This window comes from Salmo trutta, chromosome 20 (genome assembly GCF_901001165.1).
Source record: "Salmo trutta chromosome 20, fSalTru1.1, whole genome shotgun sequence".
Classification (NCBI taxonomy): Eukaryota; Metazoa; Chordata; class Actinopteri; order Salmoniformes; family Salmonidae; genus Salmo; species Salmo trutta.
Window position 1 is genome coordinate 26914855 of NC_042976.1, and position 18848 is coordinate 26933702.

Sequence of the window (18848 nt, forward strand, 5' to 3'; positions counted from 1 at the left end):
CTCTATCCCCCTCTTTCTCTCTCTCTCTATCCCCCTCTTTCTCTCTCTCTCTCTATCCCCCTCTCTCTCTCTTTCTCTCTCTCAATTCAATTCAAGGGGCTTTATTGGCATGGGAAACGTGTTAACATTGCCAAAGCAAGTGAGGTAGATAATATACAAAAGTGAAACCAACAATAAAAATTAACAGTGAACATTACACATACAGAAGTTTCAAAGGAATAAAGACATTACAAATGTCATATTATGTATAGATACAGTGTTGTAACAATGTACAAATGGTTAAAGTACACAAGGGAAAATAAATAATCATAAATATGGGTTGTATTTACAATGGTGTTTGTTCTTCACTGGTTGCCCTTTTCTTGTGACAACAGGTCACACATCTTGCTGCTGTGATGGCACACTGTGGTATTTCACCCAGTAGATATGGGAGTTTATCAAGATTGGGTTTGTTTTTGAATTCTTAGTGGATCTGTGTAATCTGAGGGAAATATGTGTCTCTAATATGGTCATACATTGGGCAGGATGTTAGGAAGTGTAGCTCAGTTTCCACCTCATTTTGTGGGCAGTGTGCACATAGCCTGTCTTCTCTTGAGAGCCATGTCTGCCTATAGCGGCCTTTCTCAATAGCAAGGCTATGCTCACTGAGTGTGTACATAGTCAAAGCTTTCCTTAGGTTTGGGTCAGTCACAGTGGTCAGGTATTCTGCCACTGTGTACACTCTGTTTAGGGCCAAATAGCATTCTAGTTTGCTCTGTTTTTTTGTTAATTCTATCTCTCTCCCTCCCTCTTGCTCTCTTTGTCTGTGTCAGTATTCAGAGGGCAGCTCTGTCTCTGCTGGAGTTCTACTACAGGGACTTCCCTCTCCATAACCCTGCCCTTCTCTCCGCCTCCAAGCACCGTGCCGCCAAGCACCTGGCCGGCCTCAAGGTCTACACCGTGGACGGTTAGTACACCTACGGTTTTTCTATGGTTCCTCAATGCTTACATTTGGTTTGTGTCACTGTGTCGTCTGACTTCCTATCATCTCTCTTTTCCTCTTTGTAACTGCATCTTAATGTGCAGCACTGTCTGTCTTTCATTCCTTGTCGCTCTCTCTCCATTCTCTCAGCTCTCTGTCTACCGTATGTTGCTTCGTTGTGTCGCTCTCTCTCCATCTACTCTCCCATGCCACCCTAAGCAGCGTTTAAAGCTAAAGTGAGAGCTTACCTTTTGGACAATGACAGTAAGTAAAGATGGGTAAAGATCTCTGTGTGCCCTCTCACTTTTCACTAGTGTACACTACTAACCTCACTTCCCTTCCCCCACCCCCAATGTTTACACTGCTTCTAAGCATGCACACACAAATACACACCAATCTAACCACCACTTTCATTCGTGAGATATGCTTTACACACACACATATACATGTGCACAGGCACCAACTTCCAAGCTCAGTGCGAGACAGCTTTTCTGGTTCTTCTCTGTTCTTTGTAGCAGAGTTTGATAGAGGAGTATGCTGGTACATTGTCCTCACAGACATTTGCATTTCAGCCTTTTAATAATTCATCACACTAGCTCCTGCCGCACATTCCCATGCTATCTCTTTGTCTGTGTCTGTCTCTCTCTCTCCCCTTTCTCTCTCCCCCTCGTTCTCTCTCCCCTCGTTCTCTCTCCCCCTCGTTCTCTCTCCCCCTCGTTCTCTCTCCCCCTCGTTCTCTCTCCCCCTCGTTCTCTCTCCCCCTCGTTCTCTCTCCCCCTCGTTCTCTCTCCCCCTCGTTCTCTCTCCCCCTCGTTCTCTCTCCCCCTCTCTCGTTCTCTCTCGTTCTCTCTCGTTCTCTCTCGTTCTCTCTCGTTCTCTCTCGTTCTCTCTCGTTCTCTCTCGTTCTCTCTCTGGCTCTCTCTGGCTCTCTCTGGCTCTCTCTGGCTCTCTCTGGCTCTCTGTGTGTTTCGTCCTCCTTTTCTCGTAGTGTGTTCTCCAGTTAAGTCAGCGGTGTTTCTGTAGGCTAGCAGAGTGGGTCTTTAGGGTTTCTAGTGTTTTTAACCAGCCCAGATCTGCTCCAATGGAACTCACCCGTATTGATTTTGGGGGATTTAGAAAAAATAGGATTGCAATGAAATTTCATAAAACATTTATTTTTCAATCGGAAAAAGGCTGTGCTACCAAGCCTGTGCTTCGGTCAGCCTCATATACACACATACTCACACACACCTTGGTGTTAATGATTCATGGATTCATCTCTCTTGGCCTGTATCTGCCGGGGTTACTGTACTGAACCCTCATACACACGTCCCTCATAAATATGGACCAGATTCCACTCCTCCATATTCATATCCCACAGGAACCCTAATTTATGCTTTTACTACTTCTGGGTTAGTTATTGGTATTCATCATAGAGAGAAATTAATTATACGATCAACTGGTATTATTGTGTTTGAAGATCGTTCTTGTTTTTTTTAATGATATGAATATTTACCAACCTGATAGGCAGATGTGTTTGTTTCTGCTTTAGCCAACTCTGTTGTCATTTGGCAGTTGTCTAAACCATAATCGGGTCTGACTACCAGGCTAAATATTTAATCACTCTCACAGTGAAAGGATCTGAACTGTGAAACTGCCTAATGAGATATTTAGATGTTACACAGAATCCGCACTGAGATCTGTGTTTTCCCTGGGTTACTGTCAATATGCTGACTGGGCCACACAGTGATCTTCCCATCATGCCTCTGTGCTTCCTGTTTGTAGGCCCAGTGAACCCGGCGGGACCAGCAGGGGGATCGGGGGGAGCGCAGGTGGGGGGTCAGTCGCGGGCCATGATCTCTGCAGCAGCCAGGCGCAGAGACGCCACTCACAACGAACTATACTACGAAGAGGCCGACCATGACCGACGGGTCCGCAAACGCAGAGCCAGGTGAAAGAGAAAGAGAGGGGAGGAGAGAGGTAGTGGGGAGGGGGGACTCTGAGTGACTTAAAAACAAAAAGGTGGGGTGAAAGGAAAGGAAGAAAGAGGGATGAAAGATACATAAGTATGCTGCTTAATGTAAGGATTCAAATATAGATGAGGGTTTAGATAGATTGACATAAGAATTGAGTAGGCTAAATGTTGGCCTGTGTGTTTTTATAACTTGTAGGATGCAAGAACAGATGAGTGTACAGTATACTGAATGTTTTCTGTACATTGCCGTAACATTAGGCTGGTGGTGGCTGTGGAGGAGGCCTTCATCCATGTGAGGCGGATGCAGCAGGAGGAGCAGAAAGCATCCCCTGGGGATGTGATGGACGTACGGGAGGCGGCCCTGGCCATCTTCCCCTCCATGGCCCGCGCCCTGCAGAAATACCTCCGAACCACCAGGAGGCAGCACTGCCACAGCATGGACAGCATCCAGAGACACTTGGCCTTCTGCCTCACACACAACATGAGCCCCAAGGTAGGCAAGCTTCAACTACTTGGTTCCAGATCATCCCCTGGCCAGTATCACTACTAGACACCTCTTGGCCTTGGCCCAACATAACAGTCTCTATAGCAATATGATTGTGTGTGTCTGTTTCTCTTCAGGCATTCCTGGAGGCCTACCTGTCCCCTGGTCCTACGCTACAGTATGGTCGAGAGCGCTGGATGGCCGGTCAGTGGACTCTGGTCAGCGAGTCTGCGGTCACTAGCGGTCTAAAGGAGGACACAGTCTTCTCACTGAGGTGTCTAGACTTCAGCCTAGCGGTAACAGTCAAGTCCATCCCCTACATTCAAATGACCGAGGAGTACGTCGATCCTAAGTCACACAAGTTTACCCTGAGTCTCCAATCTGAAACATCAGTCTAACAGAAGAACTGTGGGAATTCTAGACTTATCTTTTTGTGTTCAGTTTCTTAAACCCTCTTTTACTTTGATATGCTCTTGTTGTGCTATTTTGCTTCTCTCTTCTATTTATATTACTGGTGTTTATAAAGATTATTTTGGCTACTTTTAGATTTGTTATTGTACGTAATTGATATGAACAGATGCATATGGGATATTGTAACAAGATGAAGTGTTAGCTGTGCATATAGTAGTTAATAAACGGTAGGGATCCCCAGCCCTATGGCTCTTCTGGAGTGAAGATGACCGATGGAGAGAGTTAGGGAACATGCTCTGATTTCTATTGTCCTGAGGCACACTGGAACATTGAATTATGTCAGGGGGTTTTCAATACACTGTAGATGACCCTCGCGCATTTTGTTCTTCCTCTCTGTGTGTGTGTGTGTGTGTGTGTGTGTGTGTGTGTGTGTGTGTGTGTGTGTGTGTGTGTGTGTGTGTGTGTGTGTGTGTGTGTGTGTGTGTGTGTGTGTGTGTGGGGGGGGGGTGTATTTTCATATTGTCTGCCCTGCTAATATGAATGAAATACTACCTAATAATCACCAAAACAGTTCAGGTTCAGTTTTATCAAACTAAGAATTGCTTTTCTTTACAGTTAATGGATTGTACATGTGTGTTTTTATATACGGTTGAAGTCGGAAGTTTACATACACTTAAGTTTTTCAACCACACCACAAATTTCTTGTTAGCAAACTATAGTTTTGGCAAGTCGTTTAGGACATCAACTTTGTGCATGACACAAGTAATTTTTCCAACAATTGTTTACAGACAGATTATTTCACTTATAATTCACCGTATCACAATTCCAGTGGGTCAGAAGTTTACATACACTAAGTTGACTGTGCCTTTAAACAGCTTGGAAAATTCCAGAAAATGATGTCATGGCTTTAGAAGCTTCTGATAGGCTAATTGACATAATTTGAGTCAATTGGATGTGTACCTGTGGATGTATTTCAAGGCCTACCTTCAAACTCAGTGCCTCTTTGCTTGACATCATGGGAAAATCAAAAGAAATCAGCCAAGACCTCAGAGGAAAAAAAACAATTTTTAGACCTCCACAAGTCTGGTTCATCCTTGGGAGCAATTTCAAAACGCCTGAAGGTACCACGTTCATCTGTACAAACAATAGTATGCAAGTATAAACACAATGGGACCACGCAGCCGTCATACCGCTCAGGAAGGAGATGCGTTCTGTCTCCTAGAGATGAACGTACTTTGGTGCGAAAAGTGCAAATCAATCCCAGAACAACAGCAAAGGACCTTGTGAAGATGCTGGAGGAAAACGGGTACAAAAGTATCTATATCCACAGTCAAATGAGTCCTATATTGATATAACCTGAGTGGCCACTCAGCAAGGAAGAAGCCACTGCTCCAAAACCGCCATAAAAAAGCCAGACTACGATTTGCAACTGCACATGGGGACAAAGATCGTACTTTTTAGAGAAATGTCCTTTGGTCTGATGAAACAAAAATGGAACTGTTTGGCCATAATGACCATCGTTATGTTTGGAGGAAAAAGGGGGAGGCTTGCAAGCTGAAGAACACCATCCCAACCGTGAAGCACGAGGGTGGCAGCATCATGTTGTGGGGGTGCTTTGCTGCAGGAGGGACTGGTGCACTTCACAATGGCATCATGGGGCAGGAAAATTATATGGATATATTGAAGCAACATCTCAAGACATCAGTCAGGAAGTTAAAGCTTGGTCGCAAATGGGTCTTCCAAATGGACAATTACCCCAAGCATACTTCCAAAGTTGTGGCAAAATGGGTTAAGGACAACAAAGTCAAGGTATTGGAGTGGCCATCACAAAACCCTGACCTCAATCCTACAGAAAATTTGTGGGCAGAACTGAAAAAGCGTGTGCGAGCAAGGAGGCCTACAAACCTGACTCAGTTACACCAGCTCTGTCAGGAGGAATGGGCCAAAATTCTCCCAACTTATAGTGGGAAGCTTGTGGAAGGCTACCTGAAACGTTTGACCCAAGTTAAACAATTTAAAGGCAATGCTACCAAATACTAATTGAGTGTATGTAAACTTCTGACCCACTGGGAATGTGATGAAAGACATCAAAGCTTAAATAAATTATTCTCTCTACTATTATTCTGACAAAGTGGTGATCCTAACTGACCTAAAACAGGTAATTTTGTGTGGCTGTCCAGTTATTGAATTTTATGGATGAAAAAGGTTCTGTTATTGTACTCCCCAGGATTCTTAGACAAATCTGTTAGAGGTTGTCAGAACCTGTTGGGCTCAAACCCAAAGTGGGCTATTGCGGAATACTACAGTTGAGCAAACAAAGAAGCTAGTAAGACAGGGAAAAAATATATTCATAATTTTGAGAGAGAGAGATTTTCTGTACTTTTCTGATTTGGCGTCTAATGACAAGACATGCATTATATGTGTGTCTTATCTCCAGATGAAAGAAAGCTATTATTACATTTCTACAGAACCTAACCCTGTAAGCTAAGAGAATCAGATTGAGGCTCAAGTTTTTGTCTTCAGATATGAGGGAAGACAACAGATTAAAGAAGGATGGCACAATATTCTCTCTTTTAGTCCCCATGTTATGAGTGTTTGCGAAGTGTGGAGAATACACTCAAAGAGAATCTGATACCGTAGCTTCTCCTCTACTATCTCCAAGTCTGCATACCCGTATCTTCATGTACTGAAAGCGATTCAAATAGGCCAAAATTATACATTTCTAATGTCTTTTTTTACATTGTTTGATATGGTATATTCCTCAGTATTGATGTTCAGAGTGCAGACAGGAAGTCTACAGTCACAAAAGAGGCTGTAGTGCCATCTAGCCACAACTAGTACAACTGCCACTGCTATGGGCTTTTTATGTTCATCTCTGTGGACTCAATATACAGTATTTGTTTGTTTTTAATATTGTATTGTTTTAGCCAAATCTTCCCTATTACATGTGCATATTATTCAAGACTATATTAGAATGAAAGTGTTTGTTATTGTAATTGTGCAATCATTGTTGTCACCAAAAGATTACATGTTTTTGAGGATTTTATAGTGATTAAATTATGGCTGTGAATATTGCCCTGTTTGAATTCACCCTTTTTATTCGTTTTTATCTTGAGGTGACCACAGGTTGTAAGTGTTGGATAGGTCAAAGCAAGGTTGCCAACCAATTGCTTTCCCTAATCTAACCAATTCCGATATGTGACTACTTCAAGGAAGGGAGAAAGGATGTATTTTTAAAGTATTCGACCAGGGCATTTGTCTCCTTGTATGTCTCCTTCATTACAAAGGTGCCTCTGTTTTAAAACACATATGATGTATGCTCAATGTGTTTTGTTATTGTATGCAAGTATGTTCGTCCAATAATGTATGGTGTGTGTGCGCGTGCACAATTGCCATCCTAAATGTTGTTCTGACCAATTCGGTCTCAAGTTTTCACTGGTTGTTTTTTTAAGATTTACATATATGGAATTACAATAACTGTATAAAGATTCAAATTTGTAAAATAAATATTTGTATGAACATTTTCAACATATTCTCATATTACTTTATTGTTTGTGTGTGTGTGTGTGTGTGTGTGTGGTGCTTTGTATTTGTCTGTGCACTAGAAAGTATGTAAGTAAGACTATTGTCTGTCTGCACTGTCCAGTTGAAGACAAGAGGGAGAGGGTTAGATGTTGTAATATGAAGGTTGAGTAGAGACCGTGAGTTCATATCTGAAGCCCCCTTTACACTACTGCACCCTGGGCTTACAGAACACCGAGATCTCTCTCCTGCCACTTCACGTATTCTCTCTTCTAATTGCCCACTGAGGGAGAGAGAGAACGAGGGATGAGTCAAGGAGGGAAAGAGATAAAGAGAGAGTAAAACATGAGACGAATTGAGACTTGAGGAATTGGCAGCTTTTCCTATCTGGGTGTGTAATGATGATCTCGCTTTGCAGCTGCTGCATATTTGGATAAATATTAATAAATATTGTCAGATGGAGAGGGGAAAAGAATCCAGGCTGTATCACATCCGGCCGTGATTGGGAGTCCCATAGGGCGGCTCACAATTGGCCCAGCGTCGTCCGGGTTTGGCCGAGGTAGGCCGTCATTGTAAATAAGAATTTGTTCTCAACTGATTTGACTAGTTAAATAAAGGTAAAAAAATATATACACTGCCATTCAAAAGTTTGGGGTAACTTAGAAATGTCCTTGTTTTTGAAAGAAAAACACATTTCTTTGTCCATTAAAATAACATCAAATTGATCAGAAATCCGTTGTAAATTACTATTGTAGCGCAACAGTTTTCAGCTATACTAACATAGTTGCAAAAGGGTTTTCTAATGATCAATTAGCCTTTTAAAATGATAAACTTGGATAAGCTAACACAATGTGCCATTGGAACACAGGAGTGATGGTTGCTGATAATGGACCTCTATACGCCTATGTAGATATTCCAATAAAAATCTGCCTTTTTTTTTTTTAACTACAATAGTTATTTTATTTTTACATTTAACTGATTTAGCAGACTCTTATCCAGAGCGTCTTACATTTTGACACTGGCCCTCCGTGGGAAACAAACCCACAACCCTGGCATGCCAAACACCATGCTCTGCCAACTGAGCCACACAGGACCCAATAGTAATAACAAAGATATAGCCACTGTAGCATGGAGAGAAGGGAGTGTGTGCACTCAAATCCAGAAAGTCAAACCTAAAATGCAATTATCTACACACAAAGCATGCATTAGAGGGCATGATTTGGAGACCGCAAAATACACGAAGATACCACACTTTATTGAGGTTTAGGATAGTGTACAGCAGCAGTTCACTGATTTTTATTTAACTAGGCAGGTGAGTTAAGAACAAATTCTTATTTACAATGACAGCCTAGGAACAGTGGGTTAACTGCCTTGTTCAGGGGCAGAATGACAGATTTTTACCTTGCCAGCTCGGGGATTCGATCTAGCAACCTTTCGGTTACAGCCCCAAGGCTCTAACCGCTAGGCTACCTGCCGCCCCATCGATCAAACAAAAGTTAGATTTATGTCTTTGTCTTGGTCGCCAACCATTTTTTTTTAATTGTAGAATTAAGGGAAGGATGGAAAGTACTGTTTGGGTTTTTCTCAAGTATCTCTGTCAGCACATTGTTAATTCTCTCTTTAAGATCGATTTCAGTTTATCAACAGATTTGTTTCCAGATTCATGAAAAACAAAAGCTCTTAATGGGTTTTCTTATAATGCAGAGCGGTTGACTTAGGCCAGACACGTTGTACAAAATCTTCTATAAAAGCATTTAGGTCTATTTTTCTCACCCTGAACTTTGATGATAGTACAGTAAAGAGACTATACAACAATGTTATGAATTCTAGATGACAAATTCAGTTTTTGAATTATTCATCATCGTCGTCATCGTCTTCTTCAACATCAGAGTCATCAGAATCATCAGAGTCATCATCAGAGTCGTCATCATCATCGTCGTCATCCTCATCATCGTCGTCATCCTCATCATCGTCGTCATCCTCATCATCATCCTCTGTGCTGACCTTGCCAGACAGGACATTCTCTATCCAGTCCGCCAGCTTCTGGGCTGTGGGCAGATCTTGTTCTTCCATCTCCAGCCAGATGCTGTCAGCCTGTCCAGAGGAAGAGAGAGAGGTCAGGGGCCAAAGGTCATGGACCATCATGAGTTAGATTAGTTTCACAATTTCTGACTGGTTTCCACCAATTCCTCATGCTGTATTGGAGCTGTTCGGGGACTCACATCAGTAACATTGACCACGCCGATCTGAGGTTTGAACAGGTCCACCTGGAAGGTCTTCTCCCAGTAGGGGATAAGCTGAGGAGAGTGAGAGAGAACACACTGTGAGATCTGAAACTGTAGGGACTTGAGTTTACTTAGTCCTGTCCGTCCTTCTGTCCGTCCACCCGTCTGTCTGTGTCTCACCAGGGGGAAGTCATCAGGGTCGATCCAGATGATGCTGAGACCAGGGTGGTGGGTGTTGTCTCTAGCCACCTCCTTCAGCAGCTCCAGGAACTCATAACCATCTGAACACCACCAAACAACACATTAAGAAGGTTAGTCTGTGTTTTATCATGCCAGGAGAAGTTTGTTTGATTTCCTGAAAGCTATGAACCATTTCAGTGATTCTCAGTTTCAGATAAGACTGATAGGAACCTATGTTGCAAAGCTGATGTTGGCCCTGATCAAAGCTGATGTTGGCCCTGATCAAAGCTGATGTTGGCCCTGATCAAAGCTGATGTTGGCCCTGATCAAAGCTAATGTTGGCCCTGATCAAAGCTGATGTTGGCCCTGATCAAAGCTGATGTTGGCCCTGATCAAAGCTGATGTTGGCCCTGATCAAAGCTGATGTTACTGTAATATTGATGTATTTTTTACCAGGGTCCTCCTCCTCTGCGAAGGCGACTATATGGCTCCCCTCCACAACGTCCTCCTGAAAATGAGACAGGAGACGCTGTCCAAGGTTTGACAGAAATGAACACACTCACTGTTGTACTTGCCTTTCTTGCACTAACCCTTGAACTTGCATAAGGTAAATGAACTGACAAAGAACCTCACCCATGTCTCAAACATGTCCTCAGCACGCAGCTTTCGCAGTGTTGGCCTGAAAACATTACACAACGCTATCAGTCACAGACCACTGATCAGATCATCAGAATGAAGTGATCCTGTTCTGACAGCCGCAGTAGGGCTGCAGGTAGCCTAGCAATTAGAGTGTTGGACCAGTAACCGAAATGTCGCTAGTTAGAATCCTGAGCCGACAAGGTGAAAATATGTTGCACGTAACCCTAATTGCTCCAGGGTCGCCGCTGACCTGGCTATGACCCGACTCTCAGGGGGAAATGGGATATGCAGAAAACACAGGACAAATATAAGCACCCACCCCCAAAAAATATTACACTTCCATACCTTCTGTGTTCAGTGACGAAAACCACGATCTCCTCCTCAGAGTTGGGTCTGTCAGGGAGGGTGACAGGCTCCTCCATGAAGGGCTCGTAGAAATCCACCTCGTTCATTTTCAGGGTCAGCTCCTTGGCCACCTTAAACATCACAGACACCAGAATCAGCACCCAACTTCTTGCATTGACAGGACCCCTTCTCACAGACCAAGGATATAGGATGTCAAGGTATGGATGTCTGTATACTCACAGCTTTCTCAAAGGTGGCAAAGAATTTGATGTAGGGTTGGAACTGCTCTGCCGCCTCCTTGAACGCACTGTAGTCTGGAGGAAAGGAGCGGTTTATGAAGAAGAGAAAGGAGTGGATGGGAGGAGGGAGGGAGGAGAGGAGAGGGCATTTGACTTCTTTTGAAGATGGTGTACTACTGTATAACCACTACTCTATAACCACACCATTTCTTATCCGTTGAACAGAGGTAGAACTTCAGCATTTAGAATAATTCCCCTTCTGCTGCTATCATTTAACATAGCTGTCAGCGAGCATCTACTAGCTTGTGTGTGCTAGCTAGACTAGGATTGGTCTTTAGGGAAATGCCATTGACACATACGTGTACTGAAATAACTGAGCCCCGTTGACCCCTAGTTCTAGGCTCCCACAGTCGGTCAGGGGTGAGACAGCCGCCTTGCTTATCATGAGCGCGATGCGGTGTCTTACGATAAATGGAAAAGGTAAAGGGTGGGTAAAATTGGACATGTAAATCCATGGGGATGGTGAGTTTAAAATTCCCCGGTTATTATCAAGGCCAGGGGATCAGCCAATAGCCATCCAACCCTGGCCATCACACTAGCATGACAGGGAGCACATTTATACAACCTTAACACATACACACACAGACACACACAGACAGATTGTCAGAAAGTCAGATAGACAGACACACACACTCACGTTCTGAGTCCTCGTTCTTAAAATATCCAATGAGGCGAATTTCTTCCTCCATCCTGTCGAAGGCCCTCAGCTCCAGAGCATTTCCTATCACCTCCACAGGCTCCTCCAAAAGCTACAGAGAGAAAATAAAATAACAGTAAGCTGATCCTAAATCTGTGCCGTAGTATCAATGAGGGCACCCCAGTCCACTCACGTCTAGAAGGAACTCCACCAGGGTGTCGGCAGAGAGCAAGCCGTCAAACTCAATCACACGGTCTGCCTTGAACACATATACACTGCCCTCTTCCACCAGGCCTGGGGTCAGAGGTCAGGGATCAGAGGGTCAAGTACAGACCATTATTTACAGCCATTCACTGAATGCTTTACAAAAACCTTTTGGTGCTTTCATGTAGTATGCTTCATACTCATGCAGTATAATAGTAATGAGCAACTATAGTTCGCACTGAAGTGTTAATGTGTTTCCTTACCCAGCTTCTTGGCAACCTTGGTGTCTTTGTGGGAGTCTACCATTCCAAACCCAATCTCCTTTTCCTCCATAACCTGAGCAGCCAGCTGGAGATGAAGACAAAAGTCAGTTAGTGACATTCTTTCAATGTCATCATAACACTTAAATTGGAACAGTGTTTAATAGAGCCCTTGTTGTTCTACACTCAGGAACTATGATCCAGTTTGAAGCATGTTTGGCAGGAGGACAAACAGACAGACAAACAGACAGACAAACAGGCAAGGCCGAGATGAGGCTTAGTTGGAGTGACGTTATTCAGTAGATAATGGGCCAGAGAACAGAACAGCCCCCCCCCACACACACACACAGAGAGGGAGACAGAGACAGTCATATGATGACTAAAAGTGCCATGCTCCATATTCAGGCCAGAATCCTGCAGCCATTGTGGTCTCAATAGGTGAGGGTCTGCCAGCCAAGGCCTTGAGCTCTGACAGATCCCAAGGCAAATTGAGGCTAAGAATACCTGACTGACCGAAATATCAGGAGGGGAACAGAGTGATTTGTCTGACTTCATCCAGATAATATGTTGACAGGTGATCATTTAGGGCTTTGAACAACATGTTTGAAAAGCACTTGATGAATACAGTTATCGGTGTTAACATTTAGAAGCATGGACTCTCCATTGGTTGTAGACGAGAAGAAAGTCGTTGTCATACTTTTGACAACTCAGCAAAGCGGTACATTTTTCAACCTTTAGTAAACCCAAACAAAGAACACATAGGCCTAGACAGAATACAACACAACATACATTACCACATGCAACATGGAACAATTAGCCATTATCAAAGCATGAGATACTGTATGTTGATGAAACATTGACAGAGTGATGTGGACTCTTCAAACAAATCTCACTCTGTTGGCTCCTTATAAAATAATGGAACATGGATGCAATCCTATACAGATAACCTGTAGCGAAGCAATAGAGCAAGTAATTATGTTAATTATGATGACCCAGGGCCCTAACCCTAGTCTGGTCCACCTGTAGTGAGTTAAATATCTGAGGCTTTTAGGAATAAGAGACTGTGCTCAGGTTATCTGCTGCACATCACACTCTAACTTAACACAAGCCATGAGGAACACAGGACAGCTAGGGAGAGGAGATTAGGCCATAGTAGCCCACTGTCACAGCTCTGCTGAAGTGGGATACTAACTGACACTTTACTTGAAGTAGCTTCTAATGAAGTACTCATTACCTTATAAACATATTCATAGCACATTATAATATAGATGCCGTCATAGAACATTAGCGAATGGAATCATCAGTTAGCTAACCCTCTAGTTAATAAATATACATGTCATTGACATAGTATTTTAAGACCGACTCAATCTAAGTGTAAAAGCAAAACAGGGAGAGAGACAGACCTACTGCAATGCCCTTCACATGTATAGCTCAATAACATACAGGGCATGAGTGCCGGTCCTATTTGTGCCTGTGGCAGAGAGCTGGGGTGAATGACATACATTACTATGGGAAGTGTCGAAGGAAGTAACAGAAATAACCTTAACTGACAGCACTGGGGACACACACACACACACACACACACACACACACACACACACACACACACACACACACACACACACACACACACACACCACACCACACACCACACACCACACACCACACACACACACACACACACAGAGAGAGAGAGCAACACACTGCACATTAACATTAGTATCTCAAAGTCATAAGAATCACTGATTGACTTGTGACGGGGTAGCTCAGCCTTGGGTATGTATTCAATCCGATTCAATCAGAGTTGATCATGTTTAATTGAATGACAGCCATTTTATGACATTTTATGACAAAGTTTTATGACAGTCTCTCATTCTAGCTCTCACTCTTAATAACCACTTCAGTAAATTGTGGTTCCGTGCCCATTGGGACCCTCTAATGTCTAGGTACTGTAAATGATTTATGGAGTGGGTCTAGCTGACCCAGTGACCCCAGATTGTTATATCACCTCAGTCCAGCCCAGGTGCTCCCCCTCCCTAGTGACTCTCCTCTTTCTCCTCTACCCATCATCTCTTATCTCTCTCTCTCTGCCTTGTCCTCCTTCATCTTTTCTTCACCATCTCGTTCCTAGACTCCTTCATCCCCACTCCTTTATCCCCACTTCTCCCTCCTCTTCCACCTCCCTTCATCTCTCTTCCCCTACCTCCCTCACCATCTCCCTTTTTTCCCTTCCTCCTCCTCAGGCTTACCTCCCTCACCATCTCCCTTTTTTCCCTTCCTCCTCCTCAGGCTTACCTCCCTCACCATCTCCCTTTTTTCCCTTCCTCCTCCTCAGGCTTACCTCCCTCACCATCTCCCTTTTTTCCCTTCCTCCTCCTCAGGCTTACCTCCCTCACCATCTCCCTTTTTTCCCTTCCTCCTCCTGAGGCTTACCTCCCTCACCATCTCCCTTTTTTCCCTTCCTCCTCCTCAGGCTTACCTCCCTCACCATCTCCCTTTTTTCCCTTCCTCCTCCTGAGGCTTGCCTCCCTCACCATCTCCCTTTTTTCCCTTCCTCCTCCTCAGGCTTACCTCCCTCACCATCTCCCTTTTTTCCCTTCCTCCTCCTGAGGCTTACCTCCCTCACCATCTCCCTTTTTTCCCTTCCTCCTCCTGAGGCTTACCTCCCTCACCATCTCCCTTTTTTCCCTTCCTCCTCCTGAGGCTTACCTCCAGCACCATCTCAGTCATCTGGTGTTGTTTCTGCAGCTCCTTCCTGTCAGGGATGGGTTTGTGGTACAGCAGACACATCATGGTGTACTTCCTCATGGCCTTCTGGTAGTTCTTGTTATTGATGTCGATGACTCGGTCTTTCCCGTCATAGCGAGGGAACTCCAGGCCCTTCTCGGTCTGAACGAGCGGCGACAGAGACAGGTACGGGAGCAGGAGCAGCCACAGGGTAAGCATGGTCTAGGGACGTGTTATGAACGACCACACACCCCGAGAATCACAGAGTAACCTTTAATCACTAGATACGGCCTCCACAAGAGTACTTAGGCTGAGGAAGGTCAATAAAACTCCCCAAAATGGAAAAATACTTTTAAAAAAACAAAACAATAGATAAAGAGGTGTAGAATAGCAGGTTGCCCTTAAATTATAGTATAAATCTCCTTGAGTCTCCTTCCAAGCCGTCCTCTATAGTCCAATGCCCAAGGCTTGTTCAGGAACCAGCGATCCTCTCTCCTTGTTTCACTCCCTTGCTCCCTCTCTCCAGCCGAGACAAAGGGAAAGAACAGACCTGACAGACCTGGAGCGCTGGGGGGCTAGATACCGTACATAGCAGCGCCCCTCTCCCCCTGGCCACCACACACAGGCCCATTTTTAGGAGACCAGTTGTTTAGGTGCTAAAAATAAATAGGTGAGTGGGAGAGATAGAGAGAGAGAGAAAGAGCACGAGAGGAGAGAGGAGATAGTCCTCCGCTCTCTGCTCACACTCTCACACCATGGCTTTTCTACTTGGCATGTTGGGAGGAATGAGAGAGAGGTGTGCAGAGGAGATTTAGGGGTGTAGAGATTTTGGGATGATAGCAATCTGGGGTCTGCATATCTACAGTTCTAACAGTCACTATAGATTGGGTTTGTAACCATGAGCATAAAAGAAGACTCCTGAACAGTGCCCAGCACTGTGAAACAGGTATTCCCAACAGGTTAGCATTATGCTAACAGTGTCCCACACCACAAGGTCTAGTGTATGTTGATAGATGCATGCAGTGACAGGCTAATGGACAGCGCCTGAATGCAACTGGCTTGAAGGCAACTGGCCTGACGGCAACTAGAATATAATTGCGATAGCTTTATAGTGGCTACTTTAACACTAGCTGTCCTATTGCTGTGGTAGTTGGTGCAGTTGTCTGTTAGAGCATACTGTTGGAATCAGACTAGGGTAGGGGGAGGTATTGGCTGGGGGTTACAGTCAAAAGGAATAATCAGACAAGGAGACTCTGACGTTGTGTGTGTGCGTGCATTCGTGTGCCTGTCGACAGCCTATGGAGGGAAGGTAAATATACTCTCCTTTGAGAGGGTAGGCTTAACTGGGATATTAGGCAGGGTTGGGTAGGTTACTTTCTAAATGCAATCCATTACAGTTTCTAGTTACCTGTCCAAAAATGTAATTAATTACTTTCCCCATAAGAAGCATAATTAGTGGTTTCTGACTTGTGGTTAGACTTCAATGCTGAATTTAATGCCATTGAGAAAACAGAAAGGTGTCATATAATGTATTTTTTCACAAATATCCTTTCTGAATTTAAAAGTAATCCATAAGCAATCATCTAGTTTTTCAAAAGTATCCCCCAAATGCTATGACACTGAAACTTGTCCCCTGACCCTTGACCCCAGGGATGTGCTGACAATCACTGAAACAGCTGTGTATACATGTGTATGTATGCATGCATGCTTGTTAGCATGTGTGCATATATCACAGGGGGTTGCTGGCACCTTAATTGGGGAGGAGGGGTTTGTGGTAATGGCTGGAGTGGAATAAGTGAAATGGTATCAAATACATCAAACACGTGGTTTCATGTGTTTGATACCATTCCATTTGCTCCATTCCAGCCATTATTATGAGCCGTCCTCCCTTCAGCCTGAGCATGTAGTTTACCCGTTGCCAATGACTACATGCAAAGCAAAACAAAGGCTTGATCTCAGCTAAATATAAAATGTGTGACCCAGGCACCATTTTCTTTGAGTAGACTGCCTGTGTGACTATGTGTGTCTCTGGGTAGTCTAACTGATGAGGACAGTGACATGGTGAAAGATGCCATCTCTGGCACTGAGTCTTTTTTGTCAAGGTTTGTTTTCAGCCTTGCAGAGACAGTAACCTGATCTCTCTGCTTTCTCATTGTCACTGGGGCTAAAATGGAACAGCCTGGGCTTACAGTACATTGTATGGCTCAGAGTCTCTGATGAAGAAGTAATCTGGTAGCAGGCCGTGCTTGGTGTTATCACAACTTAAATGTACTGTAAATGGTTAGTGATTACTATTGCTAAGTTTTATACTGGCAAAGAAGGAAGGTTGTGTGTTTGTTGAGTTCACTTGCAGGAAATATCACGGGGTCAACTCCATGCTTTACCATCCCTGCTGTAGGAAGAGGAGAATTGCAGCTTGTCTTCATACTTGTGCAACCTGGACTCGGGGGAAGATATAACATAGTTAAAGTAAATCTATGAGACTCAAATTAGTATGATATGTTACGTTTGGAATGGTATGTGATTTGTGGATGTCCAGCATCCATTTCGTATGATATGTTACGTTTGGTATGGTATGTGATTTGTGGATGTCCAGCATCCATTTCGTATGATATGTTAGGAATTACAATTTGCATAGTATACAGTTGAAGTCGGAAGTTTACATATACTTAGGTTGGAGTCATTAAAACTCGTTTTTAAACCACTCCACACATTTCTTGTTAACAAACTATAGTTTTGGCAAGTCGGTTAGGACATCAACTTTGTGCATGACACAAGTCATTTTTCCAACAATTGTTTACAGACCGATTATTTCACTTAGAATTCCCTGTATCACAATTCCAGTGGGTCAGAAGTTTACATACACTAAGTTGACTGGGCCTTTAAATAGCTTGGGAAGTTTCAGAAAATGATGTCATGGCTTTAGAAGCTTCTGATAGGCTAATTGACATCATTTGAGTCAATTGAAGGTATACCTGTGGATGTATTTCAAGGCCTACCTTCAAACTCAGTGCTTCTTTGCTTGACATCATGGGAAAATCAAAAGAAATCAGCCAAGACCTCAGAAAAAAAATTGTAGACCTCCACAAGTCTGGTTCATCCTTCTGAGCAATATCCAAAAGCCTGAAGGTACCACGTTCATCTGTACAAACAATAGTACGCAAGTTTAAACACTATGGGACCACGCAGCCGTCATACCGCTCAGGAAGGAGACGCGTTCTGTCTCCTAGAGATGAACGTACTTTTGTGCGAAAAGTGCAAATCAATCCCAGAACAACAGCAAAGGACCTTGTGAAGATGCTGGAGGAAACAGGTACAAAAGTATCTATATCCACAGTAAAACGAGTTCTATATCGACATGACCTGAGAGGCCGCTCAGCAAGGAAGAAGCCACTGCTACAAAACCGCCATAAAAAAGCCAGACTACGGTTTGAGACTGCACATCGGGACAAAGATCGTACTCTTTGGAGAAATGTCCTCTGGTCTGATGAATCAAAAATGGAACTGTTTGGCCACAATGACCATCGTTATGTTTGGAGGAAAAAGGGGGAGGCTTGCAAGCCGAAGAACACCATCCCAACCGTGAAGTAAGGGGGTGGCAGCACCATGTTGTGGGGGTGCTTTGCTGCAGGAGGGACTGGTGCACTTCACAAAATAGACGACATCATGAGGAAGGAAAATTATGTGGATATACTGAAGCAACATCTCAAGACATCAGTCAGGAAGTTAAAAAGTGGTCGCAAAGGAGTCTTTGAGAAATAAATCATTCTCTCTACTATTATTCTGACTTTTCACATTCTTAAAATAAAGTGGTGATCCTAACTGACCTAAGACGACTTTTTTACTAGGATTAAATATCAGGAATTGTGAAAAACTGAGTTTAAATGTATTTGGCTACGGTGTATGTAAACTTCCGACTTCAACTGTACTACAAATTGCAATTCATATCAAATCACATTTTATTGGTCACAGACACATGTTTAGTAGATGTTATTGCGGG

General features: G+C 43.6%; 2 protein-coding genes across 3 annotated transcripts in view; one reads left to right on the forward strand and one right to left on the reverse strand.

The window, feature by feature from the left end:
- The window catches only part of LOC115155797 (vang-like protein 1), a 51114-nt gene extending 47170 nt beyond the window's left edge, over positions 1–3944 (forward strand). For both annotated transcript variants that reach the window (XM_029702752.1, XM_029702751.1), the window contains 4 exons: positions 813–946; positions 2726–2891; positions 3174–3408; positions 3537–3944. In XM_029702752.1, the coding sequence (XP_029558612.1) occupies positions 813–946; positions 2726–2891; positions 3174–3408; positions 3537–3797 (796 nt within the window). In that variant the 3' untranslated portion in view covers positions 3798–3944. The remainder of the gene's footprint in view (positions 1–812; positions 947–2725; positions 2892–3173; positions 3409–3536) is intronic.
- Positions 3945–8566: 4622 nt separating this feature from the next.
- On the reverse strand, positions 8567–15447 carry LOC115155798 (calsequestrin-2). Its single transcript, XM_029702753.1, has 11 exons — positions 14831–15447; positions 12125–12209; positions 11851–11951; positions 11658–11769; positions 10962–11035; positions 10722–10852; positions 10371–10416; positions 10191–10245; positions 9738–9838; positions 9555–9629; positions 8567–9426 (listed from the first exon to the last, which is right to left on the reverse strand). The coding sequence occupies exons 1-11, from the start codon at positions 15065–15067 to the stop codon at positions 9184–9186; spliced, it is 1260 nt and encodes a 419-aa protein (XP_029558613.1). The 5' UTR covers positions 15068–15447; the 3' UTR covers positions 8567–9183.
- Between the last annotated feature and the right edge of the window lie 3401 nt (positions 15448–18848).

What these genes read in the sequence shown, in the direction of transcription:
- LOC115155798 (XM_029702753.1), bottom strand. Translation starts at nt 15,067, where the DNA reads ATGCTTACCCTGTGGCTGCTCCTGCTCCCGTACCTGTCTCTGTCGCCG. An exon ending in CGCAGAGGAGGAGGACCCTG is followed by an intron (nt 9,839 to 10,190) that starts GTAAAAAATACA and finishes GGTGGTGTTCAG; the next exon opens with ATGGTTATGAGTTCCTGGAG. An exon ending in GCGTGGTCAATGTTACTGAT is followed by an intron (nt 9,427 to 9,554) that starts GTGAGTCCCCGA and finishes TCCTCTGGACAG; the next exon opens with GCTGACAGCATCTGGCTGGA.